The sequence below is a fragment of the Rasamsonia emersonii genome (assembly GCF_000968595.1).
Source record: "Rasamsonia emersonii CBS 393.64 chromosome Unknown ctg1118621760053, whole genome shotgun sequence".
NCBI classification, from domain to species: Eukaryota; Fungi; Ascomycota; class Eurotiomycetes; order Eurotiales; family Trichocomaceae; genus Rasamsonia; species Rasamsonia emersonii.
The window spans coordinates 6392-30423 of record NW_013563234.1 but is presented as its reverse complement, the minus strand read 5'-3'; the positions used below and the strand labels follow the sequence as shown (position 1 = coordinate 30423).

General features: G+C 50.3%; 7 protein-coding genes across 7 annotated transcripts; 3 read left to right on the top strand and 4 right to left on the bottom strand.

The window, feature by feature from the left end:
* Nucleotides 1-2001: 2001 nt before the first annotated feature.
* Nucleotides 2002-4092, bottom strand: T310_3152 (uncharacterized protein; the record flags this gene model as incomplete). Its single annotated transcript, XM_013473982.1, has 5 exons — nt 2002-2746; nt 2801-2916; nt 2975-3291; nt 3353-3904; nt 3984-4092. 5 exons carry the CDS (start codon nt 4090-4092, stop codon nt 2002-2004), a joined length of 1839 nt encoding a protein of 612 aa, XP_013329436.1.
* Nucleotides 4093-5248: 1156 nt separating this feature from the next.
* T310_3151 (uncharacterized protein) lies at nt 5249-6159 on the bottom strand (the record flags this gene model as incomplete). The annotated part of the gene is made up of 2 exons (XM_013473981.1): nt 5249-5868; nt 5931-6159. The coding sequence occupies 2 exons, from the start codon at nt 6157-6159 to the stop codon at nt 5249-5251; spliced, it is 849 nt and encodes a 282-aa protein (XP_013329435.1).
* Nucleotides 6160-6852: 693 nt separating this feature from the next.
* Nucleotides 6853-8979, bottom strand: T310_3150 (ENTH domain protein; the record flags this gene model as incomplete). Its single annotated transcript, XM_013473980.1, has 5 exons — nt 6853-8132; nt 8198-8309; nt 8366-8556; nt 8618-8855; nt 8932-8979. The coding sequence occupies 5 exons, from the start codon at nt 8977-8979 to the stop codon at nt 6853-6855; spliced, it is 1869 nt and encodes a 622-aa protein (XP_013329434.1).
* Nucleotides 8980-10133: 1154 nt separating this feature from the next.
* Nucleotides 10134-12571, top strand: T310_3149 (uncharacterized protein; the record flags this gene model as incomplete). Its single annotated transcript, XM_013473979.1, has 5 exons — nt 10134-10235; nt 10342-10675; nt 10725-10909; nt 10962-11539; nt 11683-12571. The coding sequence occupies 5 exons, from the start codon at nt 10134-10136 to the stop codon at nt 12569-12571; spliced, it is 2088 nt and encodes a 695-aa protein (XP_013329433.1).
* A 1254-nt stretch (nt 12572-13825) lies between these two features.
* Nucleotides 13826-14719, bottom strand: T310_3148 (40S ribosomal protein S11; the record flags this gene model as incomplete). Its single annotated transcript, XM_013473978.1, has 3 exons — nt 13826-13900; nt 14038-14276; nt 14545-14719. 3 exons carry the CDS (start codon nt 14717-14719, stop codon nt 13826-13828), a joined length of 489 nt encoding a protein of 162 aa, XP_013329432.1.
* Nucleotides 14720-15138: 419 nt separating this feature from the next.
* T310_3147 (Chromosome segregation protein Spc105) lies at nt 15139-20043 on the top strand (the record flags this gene model as incomplete). The annotated part of the gene is made up of 5 exons (XM_013473977.1): nt 15139-15372; nt 15445-15802; nt 15853-18434; nt 18520-19141; nt 19202-20043. 5 exons carry the CDS (start codon nt 15139-15141, stop codon nt 20041-20043), a joined length of 4638 nt encoding a protein of 1545 aa, XP_013329431.1.
* A 760-nt stretch (nt 20044-20803) lies between these two features.
* Nucleotides 20804-23729, top strand: T310_3146 (C6 transcription factor; the record flags this gene model as incomplete). Its single annotated transcript, XM_013473976.1, has 7 exons — nt 20804-20983; nt 21049-21137; nt 21254-21555; nt 21612-22111; nt 22158-22333; nt 22390-22956; nt 23006-23729. 7 exons carry the CDS (start codon nt 20804-20806, stop codon nt 23727-23729), a joined length of 2538 nt encoding a protein of 845 aa, XP_013329430.1.
* Between the last annotated feature and the right edge of the window lie 303 nt (nt 23730-24032).

Sequence of the window (24032 nt, the reverse complement as noted above, 5' to 3'; positions counted from 1 at the left end):
CCTTCCTTATGTGTGTGTATGAATGCTAAACGTAGATGTCTATAGTTGGCATCCAACAGCGGCGGAAAAAAAGAAAAAGATCGTCGACACAGTTTACGGGACGGTATCGGACGGCATCAACTGGCAGTTCCTGCGACTTAGCGGTAAGATGCTACAGGTCTCCAGTAGTGTCTCCATTGTGCCGCAAAAAAACCAGCCCTGATGTGTATGTATTATGTGTGGCTCTGTTGAATATGGGACTGTCTAACAAAATGTCGGTATCGATTTATCGACACCATAATCAGAGCGGCGATCGCGTCCAGTCCACACACGAGCCCTCAGAACAAATTCCCTGCTACCAAGAATGGATGAAATCGGCTTGTTCAACCCGGATTTAATCTCTGAATCCAGCAGGAGTTGCCTGCGAGGGGTTCTGGAAGTGATGGGGGGTTAGAGGAACTCGAGATCATTCGCTCAGGTTATTCCGTTAAGGTAGCCAGCTGGTGGACTCCCATCCATTCAAGCTCCTCTCTCACTGACTGTCATCTTTGTAGCTTTAGATCGCGAATTCGAAGGAGCGAGGTGCTCGATTCAGCAGTGAATGGGGAGGAAAAGAGGATGTTGGGAAGGCAAGGCGAACAGGGAAGAGGTTGATGGTTGATGGAACGTTCATATGGAATTGGAAATTGTTGCAGCTAAAACCGCTACACAATATACCTGATTTTTGCTTAGAATGTTATTCTGGACCAGGGATGAAAAAACAAAGGCAAAAAAAAGAAATACGAATTTTCGAATACTGGGACTCGGATAAAGATTCCTTCCGTAGCGGGGAATCGAACCCCGGGCTGCTGTGTCCTCATCCAGTTGAGGAATGAGAGACAGCGATGTTAACCACTACACCACTACGGAGCTGTGGAAGTTGGGGGTCGATATGTGATTTATCAAGCTTATGTAATTCTTGACTGGAACTCTGGAGTATATGACGAGGTAAAATCTGTGGGAGCAAGGCGGGTGGCCCAATAAGAAAGAAGAGGAAGAAACAATAAGGGTGAAAAAAATAGAAGCAGAAACAGGGGATTCTAGAGTATGCAATATATTTATATGCAATATGTTTATCCAACTAGGTACTAAATTTCACGAACTGAACTTCTTTCTTTCGTGACAGAGGAAAAATCAGTGATAGGTATCCTTTCGAAACAAAAGAACGCTAATAATTATTCCCAGACCGAGAATGATATCGTGTTCAAAAAGTTAAACTACTAGATTACAGCCCAGGAAATGGCGAATGATTCGTGTCAATGATGAAATGCTGGGGAGGATACCAAAAGCAAAAAAAAAAAATCACCGTCAAAGAACTCGGGACTCATATGAGTCCATCAGATATCTGCTCGTCACCACTTTTTGAGTTGGAGAGAGAGAGTTTGCTTATTATTATCGGAATGCTTGTATTCAATTCACACTGTGTGTGTGTTTGTGGTAGCTCTGGGCCATGTTGTTTGATGAGAACGTTATCATCACATACGGAGTATCTAGATTGAATAATAAAAGACGATGATGGTTAATTAACCAAACCAGATCGGGAAAAAAAAATCATGGATCGCTAAACAGATCGATCGATCGATCAGATCTCAGATTAGTCTGCATGCAGGTAATAAGCTACTCCGTAGGAATCTAAAACTAAGCTACGAGGATGGAATACTCCGTACCTGATGACGTGCATACAGAGTATCAATAATATATCTACGTCACTAACCTCAAGAATATACGATATACAGTGATACTGAACTGAACAGAGCAGATTATTGAGTGCGATATATATAAACTTGTGTGTCATGCATTGATATCCAACCAAACCAACCACACAATCCATCCATCCAAACCAGCCATACCTACTCCTCATCAACCTTATATAATCCTGCCATAACAAAACAAAACAAACATATCTACATACAATAACCAGTCGTATATACATAGTACATACATCGTACGAATCCAAAAAAAAAAAAGAAAAAAAAAGGTAAATCATTGGTGCGGTGACAACTTCGGCGTATGGATATGAGTCCACACGTCCCGGCATTCGCTCAGGTAACAGCGGTCGACGTAGAAAAACTCGGTCAGCAACGAGCGGAACTCGTCAAAGGTCTGCAGCCCCTGCGCACGCACCGCCGTCGCGAGCTCGTTGACAAAGTACCACCGCTGAGGGAGAAATTTGGCGCTGCACGCGCCGATGAATAGCAGCCAGATCAGCAGGTCCTGGCACAGCTCGTACTGCCCCGCCGCGATGCCGCTCCGCAGCGCCCGCTCAAGCGCCAAAACCGGCTGGGGCAGAACGGCCGCCATCTCGGGATAGAACCCCCAGATGGCTGTGTTGTGAAACAATAGACACGCCAGTCGAACAGCCCCCTCGATCGTGTCGTCTCCCTTCAGCTGGCCCGCCGCGGTGTACCGGTCATTGAACAGACTGTACTCCACATATAATACTTCATTGTTGAAGTAGTCTTCCACTTCTTCATCGAAGAGAACGACGGCCCGCTTGGGGTCCGTCTTCACGAGTTCCGAGTAGAGCGTCAACTCCAGCAGATCATTGATCGTCTTGCTCATCTCATTCCCGAAAAAGCCGGGGATTTGGGTTAACGACAGCAGACGCGAGGCCATGTTCCGGCCGTATTCTTGCAAAACGGGTAAGGAGACATGGGCTGGTCGGGAGTAGCGAACAAACGGGAAAATCGGCTTGCTCAGACCTAAACAAGCGCATCTGATGTCCGTCCTAGAGAGAGCGCGTCAGCAATCTCCGCTGCAAGGATCGCTTGACTCTACCCACCATTCGATTTGTTTCCGGATTTCTGGAGCAATGTCGGAGAAGTTCTGCCGCAAGGCGACCATCTTGCGTAGGCCATTCAGATGGATCTTGATGTGCTCCGGATTTCCGAAGACAATCTGCGACCGTCAGAAATTACACCACCTCACGCTGCATAACGCACTTCAAAGATCTTACCTCTATCGATATGAGAATAGCAACGGCGGCAATCAAAGCGTCGCTCGAGGCAGTGGCCGGATTCGACAACCCATGATTGACGCGCTTGATCGTTTCTCCTCTGGAATGTAATCGATCCAGAATAAGAGGACTGGTCATTTGCGTCGCGGGATCGGCGAAGAAATCGCCCGCCATCAAGGCCTTGTTTGTCGCCGCTGACGTGATACAAGCAAACAATGGAGCAGGATTCTCCCGTACCAGTGTCGCCCAGTGATCCCGCAGTTTAGTCGTATCATGCGACCGAAAAGGGACTGCGCGTTCGGTCAGGTCATGCAGGACTGGGATTCATCTGTTAGCACATGGTTCCAGCTCAAGACGCGAGTTGCACGGGATCCTTACAAAAATGAAGATGCGCAACGTGGCGACCGGAGAGCTGGACTCGCGTCGACTGGAAAGGGTCGTTCATACCCTGTCCCACATACGACAAAGGGACCACCGCTGTCGCGACATCTCCCCAGTCCTGCACTGGATAGCCCGCCTGCAGGTCCCTTATGATTCCTCGAGGGGAGTGCGCCGGAACCACGTCCGACGAAGGGGTGACGCGCTCTACCGAGTTCGGGGGACTATGGGACGGCGATTCATCTCTGTCGGACGAGACTGAATCCTTGGAAGTGGAGCTTTCAGAAGACGAGGGAGATGGGTGTGAAGCGCCCGCTGGGGGGCGGTATGCCAGGCTCTTCCACGTTTTACTCTTGTTATAACGCCGGGTGTTTTCCAGCCTCTTCTTTCGATTATGCTCGGACATCACATGGGAGCGGATTCGCTTCAACGTCTCCTCTCGAGAGCCTCCCTTGACGGACTGGGGATCGGAATTGACCCAGAAGAGCGTGGACCGGCCACCGGCCGTGCGCGGCTTGTGCGAGTCGGACGAGGGGGCATCATCATTCGGGGCTGGGCGGTCGCGGTGTTATTAATCAATCTTGCAGCAGCGCACAATGGCAGGAATGCGAAGACGCATTGTCACACTTACCTGGGTCCGATTCTGGGTGCTGGGGATCAGAGAAGACGGGGAAAACCCGCTCAAAACCGCTCCTGGGGTGGGACGCAGGGCGGTGGTGGGCGACTGTCTTGGCATCCATTTCATCGAGACAGGCAGACTGGGACCGTCCTCGAGACGATCATCGTCTGCAGAAGTTCCAGAGGCGAACGGGGAGTTCTCAGAAGTCTGGGCGAAGATCGCAGGAAATCAAATTGCTGAATGGCCAGCACACTGCCTTTATCAGGCAAAGTCGGCTGGATGACAGCTGCCGCGCTGCGTTGGCAGTGCATCCGACTCGTGGGGTGCCAGGGGAGGCGGACGGGCCCGTCGGCATTGGGCCGAGCTTGTGATGCGCTGAGCCCGCGATCCACCCATCGCAGCCCGCGAGGCGCAGCAGCGGGCGCGTGGAGCCGAGCACGAGGCCATCACGTGGTCGGCCTGCCTCTCGGGTCGGATCCTCGCTGTTCCGTCCGGCACGTGCGGGCGCTTAGTAATCCATCCCACCCGGCGAGTCTTACTCTGGAGTCTGGAGTACATAGTAATTTCTACTGTTTGCGGTCTGCATGATTACGCGACTTACAGATGCTTGTGCAGTCAGATGTGTTGTACTACCTAACGTCTGATATTAATTAAGTGGTGAATCGGAGTCACCTACTAGGAACGCCACAGTCTGATATGAACGGCTGACGATCCGGCTGTCATTGATGATTTGCTCAGAGCCAAGCGCTGCTCGGAAGTTTTGAACCCTCTATATTTAGCATCTTGAAGTTGGAAGGCTTCTATTGGTGGAAGCGATATTAACGCACTCCCATCCGGGGTGGTGGCTGTATGGACGAACTCTATACCGGTGAACTTGGATGCGAGGTCATGGCATATCTTCACTCTGATGCTACTAGTACTGTACTAGAGCAATACACCTTGACAAAGAGAAAGCTAACAGCTACGCAACCATATGTAGGAGATACTAGAAGCCAATTTCAGAGATCTTAGACTTCACAATCATAACACCAATTGACAAACCAACGACTATGCTCCGTCTCCAGTTTCTAGTTGTTTCCTGTCCACATTGTCTTGCGACTGTTCAACACCTGACTTCCTTTAAACGGATTCGTGCTAAAGAGATGTCTCTCGCGGAGCTCGGTACAGTCCAACAAGGTTCTCGAATAACTAGAAGTGGTGTATAAGACTTTAAAAACTTTTGGCCGTCCGGACTTGACGTGTCTCTTGAGCATGTCGAGAACGCCTTTGCATTGGTCTCAGATTTGGAGGCCATCGATTATACAGAGAAGGTGAGGGCCTGCATGATCGAGCAAGGTGTCCAGAATGGAGACAGCAGGTTCCAAGCTCGCGTCTGTCCCGTCCAGGGCTTCAAATCTCTCGGGGCAGAAATCGGGGCCGTCTAATATTTCGGCTGGTACAAGCCTTTTGCAGAGAAGTTGCCTAATGAGACTGTAGACGAGCCCAGTGGTCACCGCCCATTCTGGAGAACTGCTTTTTATTTCTGTACCGTCGTTTGGGCGTTGGCAGTAGAACGCGAGATACGGGACTTTAAGATGAATTGCGCTGTCGATGACGCTGGTAGCTGCGATTGCCATGGAAGATGGAAGGTGGGTTTTGATAGGCCCAGCCAGCAAGAGAAGCTGGGAATTGCTTGCTGCATTCCACGCGGACAATTTGGCGTCCACAGAATGGTGGGCGTAGACCGTCCCAGGGAGTTGTTGCTCGGACCCTGTCGTTCCGAACACGTGCTTGTCGAGGTGCTGTGTGTAGACGAGAATGTCGTCTTTTTGGAATTCCTGAGGCGCGCCTTCCATGGTGAGTCTCGAGGGTTGAACGTCGTTCCTCTTCAGAGATGTCTGGCTTGCAAGAAGCCCTTCTAGAGAACATCTCAGTGATAAAGCCCGGTGACTCCAAGGCTGACTCACGATGCTGACTCACGGGAAGCAATCCTAAGCCACTTTCTGATCACCATGTTTCGATACATCTCCTCCAAAGACTCACGAGCCGCCTGCCCTGTTCTGGTAAGATCGTCTATCCGACGCTGAACTTTCAAATCATTTTCCTTGACTTGCTGTTCGATTCGACTTGCTGAAAGCAGATTCTGTGGGACTAGAAATTTGATTTCTCTGCTCTCGGCCAGTCCTGCCAAACTCCCTTCTCGATGCATCTTGTTCACAAGGTCTCTGATTTTAGAGATGGTTTCATTTATCTGATCACTGCCGTTTTCGGTAAATATATAAAAAGGGGGAAAAAAAGGAAGCAGGTATATCGATACCCTCACGTTGATATTTCTTTTTTTTATACTATTATTATGTAAAATGCAAAACATCCCTCCTCTTTTCTTTTTCCTTTCTCTCTTCTCTAAACAAAGATGCATATGGATGCTATGCATGCGACAAGACAAGTCAACACAAGACAAGCGATGGATCAAGAGCGCCCGCTAACTAACAAATTGGATCGATGCAGACAAGGAAAAAAAAAAAAAAGAAAAGGGAAGAGATCGCCAAAAAAAGTAATCAGTAAGTCAAAGCAAAGTAGTAAGTAGTAATTATAAACAAGAAATGGAGAAGAACAGGAGGAAGTTGAGAGACGAAGAAAAAAAATTCCATAGGTACTAGGTACTACGGTTGAGATTTTTTTACGTACGTCAATTATGCTAGATGATTGATGGATGATGGATGATGATGATGATGATAGATGATATATCCGCGCAGGAAAAAAAAATTTCGCCTCGCTCGCCATGCATGTATGTATGTACCTCGCTGCCTCGCACTGCCAACAGGCCACCCAGTTACAACGGCCTTAGGATCGTTATTATCTTATGAATGAGTGAATGAAGAGTCATTCATTCTCTTCTTTGTCAGCTCCCTCCAGGTCGTGGAAAGACTGGAATAGTCTCGAGCTGCTCAAGTCCTCCCATAGTGCCCTGTTGACCGCTGACATGCCACCCTTGGCCAGTCTGCTGGTTGACAAAGGCACTCTGTCGGAAGGGATTCGTGCTGCCTGTAGGGTTGGGTCGCAGGGGCTGTAGCCCTTGCTGTTGCTGCTGTTGCTTGTCAGGTGCTACAGAATGCCGGGCGAAGGGATTTGTTCCAGTGCGTTGCACCTGAAGTGGTTGTGTTGTCGGCTGTGTCGTTTGGTTCTGTTGTTGGAAGGACGGCTGCTGAGGACTGAGGGTCGAGGCGCGCTTCGCGAACGGATTAGTGTTCTGGCGCGTTAAAGGACTTGGTGCCTGTAATGATTGACCAAAGCCGCTTGGACCCTGACTACCGGTAGGTTGATTGACAAGCATCGACTGCCTGAAAGGGTTGGTACTCTGCTGTTGCGGGCCAGTTGACATGGCTTGTTGCTGAGGGAAGGAAGCCACCCCGTTCTGGGGAATCGGCGTAAGAGTGCTTTGAAAGCCATAAGATTGTGGCTGTGGCGTATAGCCGCCGAACCCGGCTCCAGTGTGAGTCGGTTGAAGCGGCTGTGTAGCCTGGGGGTTGTGAGAATGGATTCGTGCCTTGCTGCTGGTTGAAAGGAGCTCCGAAACCAGTTTGCTGCTGAACGAATCCAGTCTGTTGCGGCTGCTGTTGGAAGGCAGTCTGCTGCGGTATGAAGCCGGTCTGCTGAGCCTGGAACATTGGCTGCTGAAAGCCCGCTTGGGGCTGCAAGAGTTCGTTGGTTGCTGCTGCTGCTGCTGCTGCTGCTGCTGTTGCTGGGACGCCTGTTGGGCCATGGGTTGTTGATTCTGCTCAATAGATTCGAAGAAATCGATGAGATCGGGTGCAGGCTTGCTTTCCGCCTTTGGTGCTGCCGCCTCTGAAGACTTGGAGGCTGGAGCAGTGCTTGGTCGGGGTGGATCCGCCGGCTTGCTTGGTGTAGATGTAGTAGTACTTCGGCCTCTCTTCTTCGCCTCCTTTTGAATTCGATACTCCCTACGACGGAGCTCAAAGTCTGGGTCATTCAGATCATCTTCAAGCAATTTTGCCAGGTCTGTTGAGGCGTGCTTGAGATTGGGAATTTCTAGGCGTGTCGCATGTTCGAAATGCCTGGCGACACCAAGAAACTTCACCACCTCATCTGTTAGAGCTGTGAATGTTTTGTATATTCTCAAGGCGCGCTCGCTGTCAGGCCGAGACATCTCAAAATAATGTTCTAAACAGTCCATGTGAGTTCGGCCATCCTAAGGCTAGATAGTTTTGAAAACAACAGATGCGTACCCAACACATTAATCGTGCCCTCGTTCATGACCGAAAAGAGAGTAAGAAGATCAAGAGTAAGAAGACGGAAAGCCGTCAGGGTGATTTCGTTTTCAACTTCGTCCGTCAGGAGCTGGGAGCGACGATTAACCAGAATGCACACCGAGCGCGCATAGGGGATCAACTCACGTCACAACGGACTAATGCCTTAATCTGCTTTTGTACGCATTCCGTCTCTCTTAACAGGCCCTTTTCGACCGTTAATCGCTTTAATCGGCCTTGCCCACTCCGCACGTAGTCTGTCTTGGTCTCAGCGAATGCCTTGGCTCGGGCGATGAGATAGTCGGAATATCTTCGGATGTTGCGTCCCTGCGCTTGCACTAGTAGAAATATCAGAATCAAACACGGGCGTCTCCAGTATTTCTGCGTCGCCAGACTCACCGTCGGAGAAACTGCTTATCGCAATCTTCCGAGGGTTCTCGGCAATGTATTCGAGCGTCGCGTCCAACGCGCCCTCGCGGATCATGAGGTGGATGACGATGAGGGATTTGAAGACAATCGTCCATGTTGAATCTCGCAGTCGGAACTGGAGGGTTCGAAAGATCTCAGCGACGCCTGCCTCTCCGCTATGGGTTGCGAGGAGAATGTGCTCGATGTATTTCGCCTTGGGGGGCGCAAGCTGTGATCTCATTTCAATCAGTTCAAGCTCATCGGAACTATCGGAGAACGGCATCCAAGGATCGGGGAGAGCTGACTTTGATCTTGGTGGCCCCCTTCACCGACTTCTCGAAATTCTGCGTCATTGTTCACGATCAACTCGTTCGAGCTCGAGAAAAACGGAGTTGGCAAAAGGAGTCCAAGAAACGTCGAACACTGAGGTATCCCCAGACAGATCTCTGTCGACGACTTCCTTTCAGGCTGGCGAATTGGCGACTCAGATGGCGTCTCCAGCAACGGCCGTCATGGTGGCTCACTGGGCCATGTCAGCAACGAGATGGCAGTCTTGCCTCTGCGCGCTGGTGCAGCAATGGAGATCAAGGGCAGTCGATTAATTTCCGGAAATGCGATCGGCCAACGGTCTGCCGGGACAGCTGGCGCGAGGGATCGAAAAGGCGACAGGGATAATGCGCGTGGAGAGGGGAGTCTGGTCCAAGTTCCAACAGCTGGCTGAGCGTCCGAGACGGGCTGGGGGGTCGGATGGATTTGGCGTGTCTCCAGAGTGGAGCCGCCGACGTCGTGACGCAAATCGCTTAGCGCCAGCTCGCTCGTCAATCTACTAGAGCTTTAGCAACCACTAAGTTGGCATTGCTGCTTTCTTAATTCTATCACTGCCATTCTCTATAATTACTGGGTACCCAAGTCTTATTATATGCAACGTTGAAAGGATGACTTTAAAGACAAATAACTATCCTCTAAAATGACAGGGTTAATTAGATGTAGTTTTGCAAAGGTGGCTTTTGGCACAAATATATGAGATGATCAATTTGAGACTATCTGACCAAGACTAATAATAATGATTGACTGTGATACAAGAACAAGAATTAGAATCTATGGAAGAATATAAGGAGATTGTATGCTCATATATTGGAGGAGGAAGGTGTGATCAGCTTCTACCTCTTTATTTGCTTGTGGTATAATCGCTTTGTTCCTAGATGTGAACAGTGACATCTATCCTAATGCTAAATATGGACTTTCTGAGAATACTTCATATTTGTTTATAATATATCACAGGGTATAAAAGAGATTGAGGCATGATCTTTCCACCTTCGCAATTTGCAAGGGAAGGCTTGCCAGTCTAATTTACTATGACAAGATATTAATATGTAAGAGGAATTTGGAAACATAATTCACTTATTTCTGCACAGCAATTGTGGATTATGAGTTCTTAATATTTTGATTGAAGCTCTCTCTGCCTCTTGCTTTTTTTTTTGATTTGGCTAGGCTCGTAGGACCAGAAATGAATGACGAGAAGGCTATTCGGGACGCCCCGCTCCTTCACCAGTCTTCCATTCTAAATCCTCTCCAGCATCGCATCGGTGGTGCCCAGCATGTTGACATGGTTTGACGAGCAGTTTGTTGGCAGGATCATCTAATTCCCGCCTCTGATCAGACCTACTCCCTCCTCGTGGAGATTGACGGCCAAACTTGGCGAAAAATACAACCAGCTCACGGCTCAGGAGGCGCAGGACTTTAGCGACATCGCATCCACTGATGGAAGGGCGTTCCAATCACAGAATCGTCTTCAAGCAGGCGAAAGCCATCTGATTGAGTTGGACCTGAGGAAGAAACGCCCCCATAATAATTGGACGACTCGGCAACGCGTTGTTTTCTGCTGTATGCGCAGGTTTTTTAACCTGAGCAGAGCTCAGGAGACAGCTCTCTTCAATGCTGTCTTCCTTGATGAAGTTCGTCCTCTAGGGTTCCCCCTGGGCCTTCCAGGCACTACGCTGAATACCCAATGGGAAGATATGAAGAAGAGGCGACACGAAGTTTGGACACGTGTGCACATAGAAACAGACTTTTCCAATGGAGAGACACTGTTTTCTAGTGCTTTTTCGAGATCTCAAATCTGCCGCACAAGTCGGCATCCTCGTTAAGAGGAGGTCAGCTGATAGTCTTAATGCCCGCAAGTTTTCAGTTGAGAAAGGAGCAAAGAAAAACAGCCCATCGACCCATATCGATTCGGAGAACAGAAGAACATCAGATGAGTCTTCTGCTCCTGCTCACGTGCCGGTAAGTCTTGTATCTGTTCAATCACAGAAGATAATCTGACGAGCATTCCTAGTTGAAGATGTCAGCTCCTGTTAATGCGCAAGGTTTTCGCTTGACTTGCCCTCACTCTCATATGCCTACTCAGACCAAGATACCAAATCTGGTGTGGCGTTGGGCGAACGATGATTCCCAGGGAATAAATTCTAGACACGGGTATGTCGCCTACATATTTACCGATAGACTCGGTTCAATACCGTCGCCTGGGGAATATAAGCGGGATGAGTTCCAGTCGATGCTGGAAAACCATGCGTGGAAAAGACGCATACCCTCTCCTTTTATCTCAACGTCGTCAGACCCCTTGACGGGAATTCACAGGGCGCTAAGGCACAGCAACCACGCAATCGTTAGTCTGATAGACACTACACAGCTTGACGGTTATCTGAAATTCTCCATGGAAGAGTTAATGGTACAATACAATATTCGGACTCCTGGGTATGCTGGCCGAAAAGAGTATCTCATCTGGGGCGCCATTCCTAAGTCAGCAATTGTCATGACTTTTAGGATCGATGATCTCGTGAAAATCGCAGAGGAGAATGCTGATATTCAAGCTGTGCTGCAGCTAGACACCACGCCGACTCCCGCCATTATTGGGTGAGTTTAACTCGGCGTCTGGAAGAAGGGAATACGAAGGGAGACATCGTTGCTGGAGCAGCAATTGGAAAGCTGTTCCGTCTGCTTCGTTTACCGATAGAATATGTCGAGGACGTAGCGCAGATGATGAATCGATTTTGGAGATTTGTCTCTGGGGACGACTTGACTGACTATCTCCGTGGCGTCTGGGAGGGATTCGAGCCCTCATCGACGCCGAAGCAGCTCAACCAAGTGAATTCACCGTTCCGCCCTCGTTCAAAGAAAAATACTATCCCTCAGCAGTCACTGGCGTCAGGAGAACGAACCGAAGATTTTCTCTCTGCGGGAGTATCAAGCTCTTCTCCTGGTTTCAATGAGACAGAATCTGCTTTACGAGCTTCTAATCATACTGACCCAATCCACATTGATGATGACGACGATTTCATTTTGATCGATACGTCCTGCCCGTCTCGTCGTTTGAAGAAGACAAGAGGCCCTGTGAAGATCGCAGTCGAACATACTGCTTCTGAAGTCTCAAAGAAATTTTCCAATCCACAGCGGGCTCGGCCTGTCCTGAAGGAGCCGCAGCCGCAGCTGCTGACTCCTGGGAGCTCTCCAATGAAGAGAAAGAGAAGCACCTTTAACATCGAGCCCTACAAACCTGAGACCAATTCGTGGTCCCCGGTGCAGCAGAACCCGACCAAGAGGGCCGTAGTGCACAGTGGTTCTCAGGAGAACAACTACATTGTCATTGATGACGATGTTGATCACGAGCTGGACGAGAAACAAGAAGATCAGGATGTGGATGATACCGCATCAGTCATCGACTTCGACGGCGCACCTCCGAGCCCCGCATCCAGTGCTGCCACTCTCAGGGACTTGACAGCAGACGAGCAGTTCGATTTGGACCGTGCTCGTGTCACGCGAATGATGGCATACAACTGGGCGCAGTTCTATAAGATCTTGCAGGAGACGGCGGCGGAAGAACCAGCGTCTGCATCCTCATCCTCATCCTCATTTGCGTCGGCATCTTCATATTATTCGCTGGATTGATCCGTCAGGACAGAGCGGATAAGATGATGGACATCTGAGTGAGGACCAAACGATTCTGTCTCTCGACAATTGTCCTCGTCAAGAATTGCGCAAGAATGGGTTTGTGTGTCCGAGCTTCCAGCATGCAGCTGAACATATTCCTCCTCCTCTTCTTTTCGGGCATGATGAAGATCTCATCTTGTCTATCTGTTCTCGACCACCAAGAGCGAAAATAATCTCGACATGGACTCGATAGGTATTCAGCTATGTCTTCATCCCCTTCCCCTCCCGTCAGAACGTCAGAACTCCAGAACTGCTATCGCAACAAACAGAACGAGGGTCACTTGGATTGAGAACTCGGAGTCTCCTTTCACGTTCTAGTGAAAAATTATGATCACGATCTGCCGAGTTATGACCAGTCGCGGCGAGTTAGTCGAAAAAGCATGGGAAGGAAACATATGACGAGACGTTTTCCCTTCTTTCCTGTTGTCATCGTTGCTATTTGTAGTGATTTCCCCCCGTCTTCCCTGTCTCTTAATGATCTGTCTTCCCCCCCCTGTACTCTGTACTGTTTTTACTACTACTGACTGCATGTATGTACCGTGAGAGCAAAAAGAGGCCGATCAACCTAGGCAAACTTCTTGTTTGTCGGCCAAGTAATGAAAAAGCAGCCCGTTTCAGTTATTCTTAAGACATTTACGTCCGTCCGTAAGAATGACTACATGAACCGCCTTTTTTTTTACCCCCTTCACTTTTCAACAGTATAACTCATATATTTGATTTGAGATATGGTGTCATGAAAAAACATGAACGCCGATATGATTGTGGAAAAAAAGAAATCCCATTTTATTTATCCTTCCTTCGTTCACCCTTGCCCACACCTTTCCGCCTTTCTTTTTCTGCTGTATGTGATGTTTTAAATCCATTCATCGTAGGAATTTTTGTGGTCCTTGGGGTTCGGGTTCCACTTTTTTTTTTCATTTCCTTGGATATTTGCTCTTTTCCCTCTAAGCAGACATCACACGTATGTAAGCAGTAGTAGAGACAAAAACCATTACATGCAGAAAAAAAATTTCCTTTTCCTTTCCCAAGCGAGCTAAGCTAAGCTAAGCTAAGCTAGCTAGCTAGCTATCGACGCGCAAGTCGCGGATACCCAGTACATGCGACTGTGCCCCTCTCCCAGCTTGCTTGCTTGCTTGCTTGGCTTGGCTTTTCTCCCTCTCGTGTCATTATTTCTCTCCTCGCCGTCTGCTTGACACCCCCCGGTTGAGATGCTTAGAATTTGCTGAAAGCCTTGACGTTCTTGGACTTGCCCGTGCGAGGCAGGACACGGAGCACGTTGAAACGAACCTGTAAGATCAGATATCAGCAACCGCATAAATCCTGACAAATGGATTTCCCCTTGGGTCTCCATTTTTTTTTCGTTTGCTCGACCAGGTTTTGCAATTGATGCATTCCAAGGTCAGGTTTCGAGGAAGTCAACGTACAGTCTTGCTCAGGGGACGGCACTGGCCAATGGTGACCATGTCACCTTCCTCAACACGGAAGGCAGGGGACACGTGCGCAGCAATGTTCTTGTGTCGCTTCTCGTAACGGTCGTACTTGGGGACGTAGTGAAGGTATTCACGACGGACGATGATGGTACGGTGCATCTTGGTAGAGACGACGGTACCGGTCAGAATACGACCACGGATCGAAACCAATCCGGTGAAGGGGCACTTCTTGTCTTTACGCGGAGTCAGCATTCGATTCAGATTCAGTTTTCGACATGGCCGTTGCGGATGTCCAATGGTCTCTAGAATCGTGGGTGCAACGCAAAATTGAGCATCAGGAACATAATCCCACACTCTCCAGATCGTAATTCCGCTATTCTTAGCACTGTCTTCGTCGCTCATTTTCATCGCCCATGTTGCCCGGACCTCAGACCATCGGATCACCACGCAAACGGATAAATCCATGCATAAATCGACAAAACTCAGCAACGGCCACCATACCGATGTAGCTGCCCTCAATGGCGGTCTTGGGAGTACGGAATCCCAGACCAACGTCCTTGTACCATCTCCGGCCCTTTCCGACTTTCTTGCTCTTGGGCTTGGTCTTGGAGTTGAGGAAGATGTGCGGCTGCTTCTGGAAGGCACGCTCCGACTGGACGGTCAACTCGGTCGCCATGGTTGCGAGAATTCAGTCCGACACTGCGGAAACGATGTCGAGCTGATTGAGGGGTTTGTCGCGACGGGAAAGGGGAGAGGCTGGTGCTCTGCGGTGGTCGACGTCGATGTTGAGAAAGATTTGTGCGGAGCCTCGAAGTGTCGGATATTCAGAATAGTGTGGGAGTGTGCGGTGGTGCCGCTAGTCCCGATACGGGCTAGCGTGCCTCGGCTAGGGCTAGTTGGTTTGTTTACATTGCGGGCGGCCCAAGGCGGTCACTTGGCCGAGACGCGCCATGATTCCCCCATAGACGTGGATGCTTTCTGCACGCATCTGCTGCATTCACGGCGATGGTCGCATATTTCTGGAGCACATGATTTTCGTGGATTTCGCCTGAACCATATTTTCTCGCGCTTCCACCTCTCCTTCTCTCCTTCAATATGGCGTCGCGAGAATCCGCGGGGACGGTCCGCCCGCGTTCCCGTCGCTCCATCGCCCATATGCCTAAGACGAGCGCTGGCGTGGGCAAGGAGAATGCTACCACTGATGTTGGCAGGATTCGAAATGGTACGAGCAATGGAAGGTCATTGTCCAAAGACAAGAAATCGCGCAGCAAGAGTCTTGGCCCTGGTGGCCTGGATGCGTTACAGGACTCCAACGGCAACCGGCGCAAGGTAACCTACGATGATAATTCACCAGCTATGGGCTCAATCCGTATCCTGTATTACTGACTGTGGCTTCTATAGTCGACCGCCGTCCTGCCTCTTAAATCCATTCTCAAACCTACCATTCCTGTTTCCCCTATTCAACAGATCCCATCATTCGAAGAATCGCGCAAGCGAAATTCAAGTCGCAGCCCTTCTCCGAGCAAATCAAGAAATGGCGCCAATGCAGGAAACCAACAAGCGCAGGAGGGACTGCTAATTGATTTCTCGACCCCAACGCGCGCCCCTGCGACGGGCAATGATAAACTCGACAATCCTTTTGATTCCTTCAATGCCTCATCGGCAATCCGCGACGCGAAGGAACGCGAGGAAAGAGAGCGGAGGGAACGGGAAAGACAGGCTATTATCGAGCAAAGAGAAGCGCGTCGGAAATCTATGGGTGAGTCAATTGTACTTTGACCTAGGAAAATCGTCAGCTAACCTCCATAGCCAATCGAAGAGTTTCGTTTGCGCCCGAAGCCACATTGCACACATGGAATGTTGTCGAGCTGGGTGAAGACTCTACCTCATCCTCTGCATCAAACTCAACAAGGCGCGCATCTTCCTTGAGCAATTCAAGCGACGAAGCCCCATCTCGTGAATTGGATGTTGAACCGCCGTCGACACCGGACGGGGAGGACGATCCAGATGCTGCATTTTCGCCAGTGCCGCACCATGGTCTGCACGAGCAAGCTGGGGATCTGTCGTCGAGCCCTTTCAGCGGCAGTTCAACGGCAGGCAGTGAGGAAACTGGAACGCAGACTCCGGTCAGAGAGGGCGGGGATGGCGAATCCGAATCAGACAATGATTTCGACGGTGAAAGCACCGCGATGAGCCTGGATGATGTCACCAGTCGGACAAACGCTACCTCTCGTTCAGATGGTTCGAGTACTAGTTCCAGTGAGCGGTTGAACGCGGCACTGCGTCAAGCAGCACAAGCAGCTGGGAAAAACGCCATTGAGGTTGACGAGGATGGTGAGATGTCGATGGAAATAGCTGACCAAGAGATTACTGGCGCTTTTCAGCCGTGGATTAAGAAAGGGGAGAGGATCAGTTTCGATATGGAGGACCTGAGCGCATTACAGGACCAGGAGAATATCAATCTCTTCCAGCAGCAGGAACGGAGCAACGATCATAACGACTATGATAATAACGATGATGACATCGAAAATGAAGAACTCAGCATGGACATCACAAACGCGGTTGGGCGCATATTGGGTAAGGATTCCAGCCGTCGCCAGAGTGCTGATCGTCGAAAGTCTGTGGGGGAAGAAACAAATTATGATGAGAAGACAATGGAATTCACAAATGTTGTTGGAGGGATTAAAGAGCAAGCATCCCCTGCCAAATCAGACGCTGATAGCAATGTGAACGAGAATGAGGAAATGACCATGGAATTCACATCGGTTGTTGGAGGTGTTCTCAGCAAGCAACCGTCGAGCTCACAAGTTCAGCAACCAACAAGTACTGGCCCAAACTATTCTGAATGGGGCACTGATGAAGACGATGGAGAAGAGATGGATATGGAATTCACTGGAGCTGTTGGTGGTATTCTTCCCCCTATTGAGGAGCGGACAGAGCCTCAGGACGACCAAACGGCTGGTATGGATATAACAACAGCGATGGGCAGGATTCTGCCACCTGGGCTTCAAACGGAGAACAAACAGCAGGCCAAAGAGCTCATGGAACTTGAGTCTGATGCTGGCCAAGTGGCCAGTTCACCCTTCCAAGAACAGGTTCCCCCATCACCTCCTAAGCTGCCGCCATCACACCATGTGGCTCCAGTGGCTTCTGAAAGTGGAAGTCCTAGCCTAGCCAGTGTCAGATCACGACGCACGAGGAGAAGCTCTGAACGCCGTCCATCAACCACGCCCACTTCGCCTTCACGACAGACCACGCCGCTCAGGAAACCCTCGACCCCCTCAAAGCAGCTGACTCCTCAACCTCTTCGGCCTTCGACCCCTGGAAAGACTCCTCCTTCAAGCAACGTGACTTTCAGAAGTGCGTCGCCTAAGAAACTTTTCAGGCAAGAGATTCAAGAGTCAGCAAGCAAGTCTCGCTCTCCAGCACGCGGAAACCTTTTTGAGAGTGATGCAAAAACTGGGGAGTCGACACCAGCCTTCATTTTGCGCCCACATCCGAGACGTTCATCTGGCTTGGGGATTGACAAAGAAGGTCTTGGATCACCTCGTGTTGCTGCTATGCTTGATCGTCGTCGATCTATTGGCGAGAACGCCCAAGAGTTCGTTCCCCAAGGGCAGCCTCCCAGGCAACTTCGCTTCGACGACCCTGTGAAGATCCAAGAGGAAGTTGATCGTGAACGAGAGGAGGAGGAGAACCGAGAGGATGGTCACATCCCGCCACCTCAGCTGAATGATCGAGATGCAACATCGAACTTAAAGGAGCTTATTTCTAGTCTGACTCCGAAGAAAAAGAAGGTGGGCGGTCGTAAGAGTCTACATGTTGGAGCTGCTAAGGGCTTGCTTGGGAAACGACCGCCTGAGCTTGATCAGAGTGATGACGAGGAAGACAACTCACCTAAACGACTCCGAGGCCGTGATGCTAGTCCTGTAAAGAGCGTCAAACTCCCTGCACCGCCTTCGAAGGAGGAAACAGTGGGACGGAGAACACGGGCGTCAACAAGTAGACTCTCCGAATCGTCACCAGAAAAGAGCGGCAGCTTCACTCCAAAGGAACAGAATCCAAGTGAGGAAGTTAGGAGCCCTTCAAAGGGCGAGGGAGATGCTGAGGAGCCTCCTACAGCGCCAGGCCCTGATGCAGAAAATGGAGAGGCAGAAAATGTTGAACCGGAGTGGGAGCCAATTCATCTACAGGATTTCTTAAACATGACAAATATACATTTCATGGAGCTCACCACTACGAAGCGACGGCATACGACGGCTCCCGGTAATGATCAGAAAGCGTCGGGACATGCTGATGCTGGAGACAACCCTGGAAAGGGAGCTGTCAGTCTTGAAGACTGTGTAGCGGCCGGCTTCTGCACAATCCCGATGCTCGAACTGTATCAGCATGTGAGTTCCCCCTTATTTTTTTTCTACCAATTTTACTTTCTTTCACTTCTGACTCGCAACTGACACGTTCGCTGTTCGTCTCTAGTCCTGCCGTGAGTTGAAATCGTACATCTCCGAAGGAAGACAGATCATTCGTTCCATCGAGGCCGAGACCTACGCTGACAACCCACCACTGTTCCGTGAATATGTGACTGCTCCCCCGGATATACGTCTGTTGATGGACAACCAGTTCCGCAACGTCAAGACGCATGCCAGATTGCTCAGCAAGGCTATGTGGTATGAATGGCGGATGAAACTTCTTGAAGGGCTTAAAGAAGGGCTTGACCGTCACGTCGAGGAGATGAAAGCAGACGATGCGGCCCTGTCGAAGCAGGAAAATATCCTCAACAGCGTGGTCCCAGGGCTCGTGGAAAAGCACTCTGCTTTGGAATCGGAGGCGACCAAGCTTCAGGAGATCGTCGACGAGATGCAAAACTGCGACCAAGATGAGTTGCGCGCCGCGAGGGAGAGACTTGCCAAGGTAGAGGCTGAGATCGCCGCGAAGAAGAAGCAGCTCCAGGAAATGCAGGAAGACCTGCAAGACAAGATCGATACGATCGAGGCTGGAGCAGAACTGAGATCAGAGTTTATGGGCCAGATCCGGGAAGCAGAGCGCATCAAGGAGGAATGTCGCGGATGGAGTGTCAAAGAAGTCAATGCACTGAAGGGTAAGTTGCCCCGCCTACAATTGCACAGTAAGAGCAAAGTTACTGATGATTTGATCCCAGCATCTGTCCAAGCGTTGGAAGCGCAGTCTGGGTGGTCGATTATCTCGGCTGCAGATTCAAAGCCTGAATCTTCTGCGGGACCATTGGTAACAATGCGTTATCGGGACGAGCTTCAGGTTGCCTTCCACCCGAAGGATTTCATGGCTCCTAGTTCGGATGCCCAATCTCCCCAGAAAATGGATTCGGACGTGGGCCCAACGTTTTTCGATCTCACCTATAGTCCCAAGAAGACAGCCACATCTACAACATCAGCGTCTTCGCTCACGCCGGCGAAGTCTCTTATCCTCTCTTGTCTACGGAAAAGGATTGCAACAATTCCACGATCCTCTACTTCTCTCAGGCAACTGCTACGCTTTATTTCCGAGGCGTGGAACCTTGCTGTTACTTTGGAGGAAGAGATGCGCATGTTAGAATTCAACGGTGTTACGAAAGTCACTCTGATGGAGAAAGAAGGTGCTGAATTGTCCTTGCGGGCGAGGTGCATTCTCCTTGGCGATATGACTTCGGGAGAACAGCCGCGCAGAGTCGACGTAGACTTTATTGTGACGCCCTGCGTAGTCGGCCAAAAGAACAAGAAAAACGCAGAAGGAGAAGCGAACGGAGAAAGGCTGGAATTGGATATCGATGTCGCGTTGAGCAAAGTCTACGGATTTGGAAATCAGAACGGGTCTGCGGGCGTAGGCCTCTCAGAGTCCCGCATGCGCGACATCATCATGCAGAACCCAGCGATTGCTTCTCCGGGTAAGAAGAAGATTTCATCGAAATTAGCATCGGGATCAGGTTTAGGACACGGCGTTTGGGGTCAGGCAGTGCGTGATCTTGCCGGGAAGGTTTTTGCTTGATCGACATTTTCAATGGGCTTGTGTTTAACTAGGTACTGGAGTGGCTTGAACATTTTGTCTTGTACTGTACATAGGTTCAGGGTCATGGGCGCACGGAGTTCAGCTTTATTCATTGAGTCATTCTGCAGTACATGCAAGGTTGTTGTCCTAATGCAGTCTCATGCATCGTTCTCCATGCATCCGCCCGCTCGACCTAATCTAGACGTCAGGTAATGAGCTTTGGAATCCTACAGAGTAGAATCGGATTCGTAAACGAGGTTTCTTTCATCAGTCATCGTTCAGAAGGGCACTGCAGAGCTCTAGCCAGGAACGTAGCTGGCCAACTCGGGAAGCAACCTGCACGTCGGCGGGGTTTCGAAGATTAAGTCCGATCCCGTGCCGGCTGTCCCGTCGTGCCGCTCCGCCAGCAGCATCGCAAAGCCTAAAGTCTGATTTGCACCTGTTGACCATGAAACCAAGAGAAAAAAACGGCCCAAGTCCGGATCTTACATCGTATCAGGAAACATGGCCGCCGGAAGGATCCACCGCCGCAAAGGCTAACTGCCATCTCCAACCGTTGGGGACTGATTGATTAATCAACCGACTACCGACTGACCGACCGCCACACAGAGACAGCGCGCTGACTCTGAGCCTCTGGGGACTCCTGCCAAGCCATGTGATCAGATGGCCGCCAAGGCAACTTTGAAAGCTCTTTATTAATATCACTTCCATCAACAATCATTCAATTTTCGTTTCTTTTCCCTTGGTGACCGACCAGAGGATGCAGAGTCCGGGGCCGCCAGGCTGGAGCGTTTCTCGCTCGAGCAGCGGCGGCCTTTTCGCCTTCGCTCCACAAGTGGACCACCGCCATCAAGGCTGGCGACATGGAGACGTAGATGTCGATGCAAGCGAGTGGAAGAACCAGCAGCATGAATACAGCACGCGGAGACGTGCGCCAACAGTAAGAATACATGTTTTCTCAGAATTCACTCCAATTGAGGACTGCTGCTCACTGCGCTGGGATAGGCTTGCGATATGTGTCGTAGAAGAAAGATCAAGTGCGAGCTCGAGGGCTCCGCCAATGTATGCGTTCAGTGCACCCAGCGCAAGACCAGGTGCGTGTTCAATTCGAGGAAACAAAAGGTGGAATCTCTCAAGAGGTAAATTTCCTGATTTTCCTTTCCTTTCCTTTCTTTTGTATTTGAGCTGGCCGCTAAATATACATCTCTAGAGCGCAACATGTGAGATACTTAGAGACGCGCTTGAAGCAGCTTGAGTCTTTGTTACGGACTGCCGGTGTTCTTCCTCAGGACTATATCAATGAGGAGCACTCTCGCCAGGATGATGAAGAGCTCTTGGATTATGAAGATGAAAATGACAGTGACGATGACGACGATGACGATGATGAGCAAAAGACTGTCACTCCCAATTCATCAACCTCGTCGCACTCTGAGACCAAACGGAATGAGGATTCTCCTGCGCCTCACCTCTCGCTGCTCAAATCGTGGCTGGAAGGGGAGCCACGATATTTTGGTACGTCCACAGACCCTTTCCAACATGTCTGAAACGTTGGCTTATAGCTGTGGTAGGTCACGCGTCGAGTCTATCCATTTTGTCTCAAGAAGGGATCCAGTGGATCAGGGAAAAATCAGGCGAGACCGATTTCCCCAACACCCTCCTTTCCCAGCCATGCTGGCAAACGAGACCGGGGGGCCAATGGCGGCCGGATGTGTTTCACGACATCTTCTCGTGCCGAGTCTACAAGGCCCTGCCACCCCGGTCAGAGGTTTTCGCCCTCCTGAAAACCTACTTTCAGACCATTAACCGGATCTTCCCCGTCTACCATGAAGAGTCCTTTATGCGAATGCTGGAATGGCAGTACACTCAGCAGACTTGCACCGATGTCGCCCGATGGGCGAGTATTAACATTCTGCTGGCCCTCAGCTACCGATACCGGCAAAGCCACGGCCCACGGCCGGAGAAAGACAACGAGAAAGCCTGGCTGTATTTCAAAAATGCTGCCTCCGTCCTGACGGAGCTGAGCTTGCGGCGTAGCGATCTCCTGAGCATCCAGGCGTTACTGGCTATGGTGCGTGTACCCGTTCGTCTCATGGATCATTACTGATTGATTGAAGGCCATCTTTCTTCGAGGCAACTGTGGTCTTGGGGCAACGGTTCCTGTCGTCACGGCGGCGATTCGATCCTGCCACTCATTAGGTCTCCATAAACGTTTGCCTCGCTCCGATCTGTCACCAGTAGAGCAAGAACAAAGAAAGAGGGTTTTCTGGATTGCCTACTTTTTTGATCAAACGTGTGAAGCGCCCGTTCTGTGACAGAGCGACAGAACCTAGGCTAATTTTTGCGTAGCATCTCGATCAACGTAGGGACGGCTGCGCTGCAGGATTACGAAGATTTCGACGTTGACTTGCCAAGCGACGATCTTTCGGAAGGAGCAGCAGTGTCGGAAATGGGCCGACAGAACTGCGGCGTGCGCTACTTCCGGACCTTATGTCAGCATACGGTTATCAGGAGCCGAATTTACAAGGAATTGTATTCGACAAAGGCCCTTACCAAGTCCATTTCCGAGGTTCGTGCGACAGTGAACAAATTGAGCGCAGAATTGGAAAAATGGAAGCGAGACAACCCGTATATCAGCGTACCATCGTCCGCAGATGCCGCGAAAGATGATGTGGAGTTGATTTCGAGAATCGGGCAGCGCCTTTCTTATTATAACTCGTTAATTATAATCCATCGGATGCCTTTCTTACATGAAGTGCTAGTCTGGAGGGGTCACCCGTCCCTTTCGGGTCCCAATGTCGATTACAAATCCATCTATGGCGAGTCTTATGAGTCGATTCAGTTATGCGTCCAGGCGGCACGAGACTCACTAAAACTGATCAATCAGCTGCCCTGGAGAGATATCGGATACGCCTGGTAGGTTTAGTCAGGGAGAGTTTGTGAAGCGAAGCTAATACTTGTCCAGGTCTCTTTTGGATTATCTTTTTGTTGCGGTCATGATTGTCTTTGGCAGCATCCTCCGGGAGACGAAGGACCCCAAGACGCAGGAGGATCTCAAATTGCTGAACACGGCAGTGACTTACTTTAACACGCTTGCTCCTCAGAATGGTCGGTCCAAGACGGCCAAGTTCATGGCCACGATGAGCTCTATTATGGAACGGGTAGCCAAGAAAGTGGTCGAAAAGGAAGCGAACGAGACGAAAGCTCCGAACAGTGTTTCCACGAAACAGCAAGGCTCAACGGGACCTGCTGCCAGCACAGATGGCGATGTGCAGATTCCTGATATTGAGGGGTTCCCCCCGGTGAATTCATCCGGCTACGTTGTTCCAGGAAGTCCTTCCGAACAGTGCTCGTCGTCGTTCGTTCCAGGGAGTATACCTCCTGCAGATGTCGATACGACAGTTGATATGACCGGTTTAAGACCACCGCAAGATATAGACCAGCTGAGCACTGCCCCCAGCTATCCGTGGCTTCTTCCGGATGCGTATTCTTCGTTCGCCAACGACCGGTCCGTTCCGTCCGAGCTGTGGCAGATCCCCATTACGGCTGAGTGGCAGCTTCTCGATCAGTTTCCAGAACTGCAGACCAACCCAATGTCGCAGACGATGGAGCAGGGCGTGGATGCCAATGCTGTTCCAGATATGGGGCAAGACCTATTCAATCAAACTGGGTGGCACTGTTATGGATAGTTGTGAGGACAGACACCTTACGCAATCAAGTCGTAACCACTAGAGAAGCCTCAGAGCAACTTCCAATATTGGACGCGCTGACGTGGCTATCCGTTGTACTTGATAGCTAGGCATGTCCTATCACCTGGCATGATTGTCTGCGCTCGCCAAGTCGCCCGTCCCGATAAGAGCTCATCTTCCAGCTTCCAGTCATAACATGAGGCGCATAGATGTTGTAGGGTATTCCACGGCCCGAATCCGCCAGAGTGACCCAAGCTTGACTCAAGGCTTGAGAGTGCTATTTTCCGCCGAATATCCGTACTC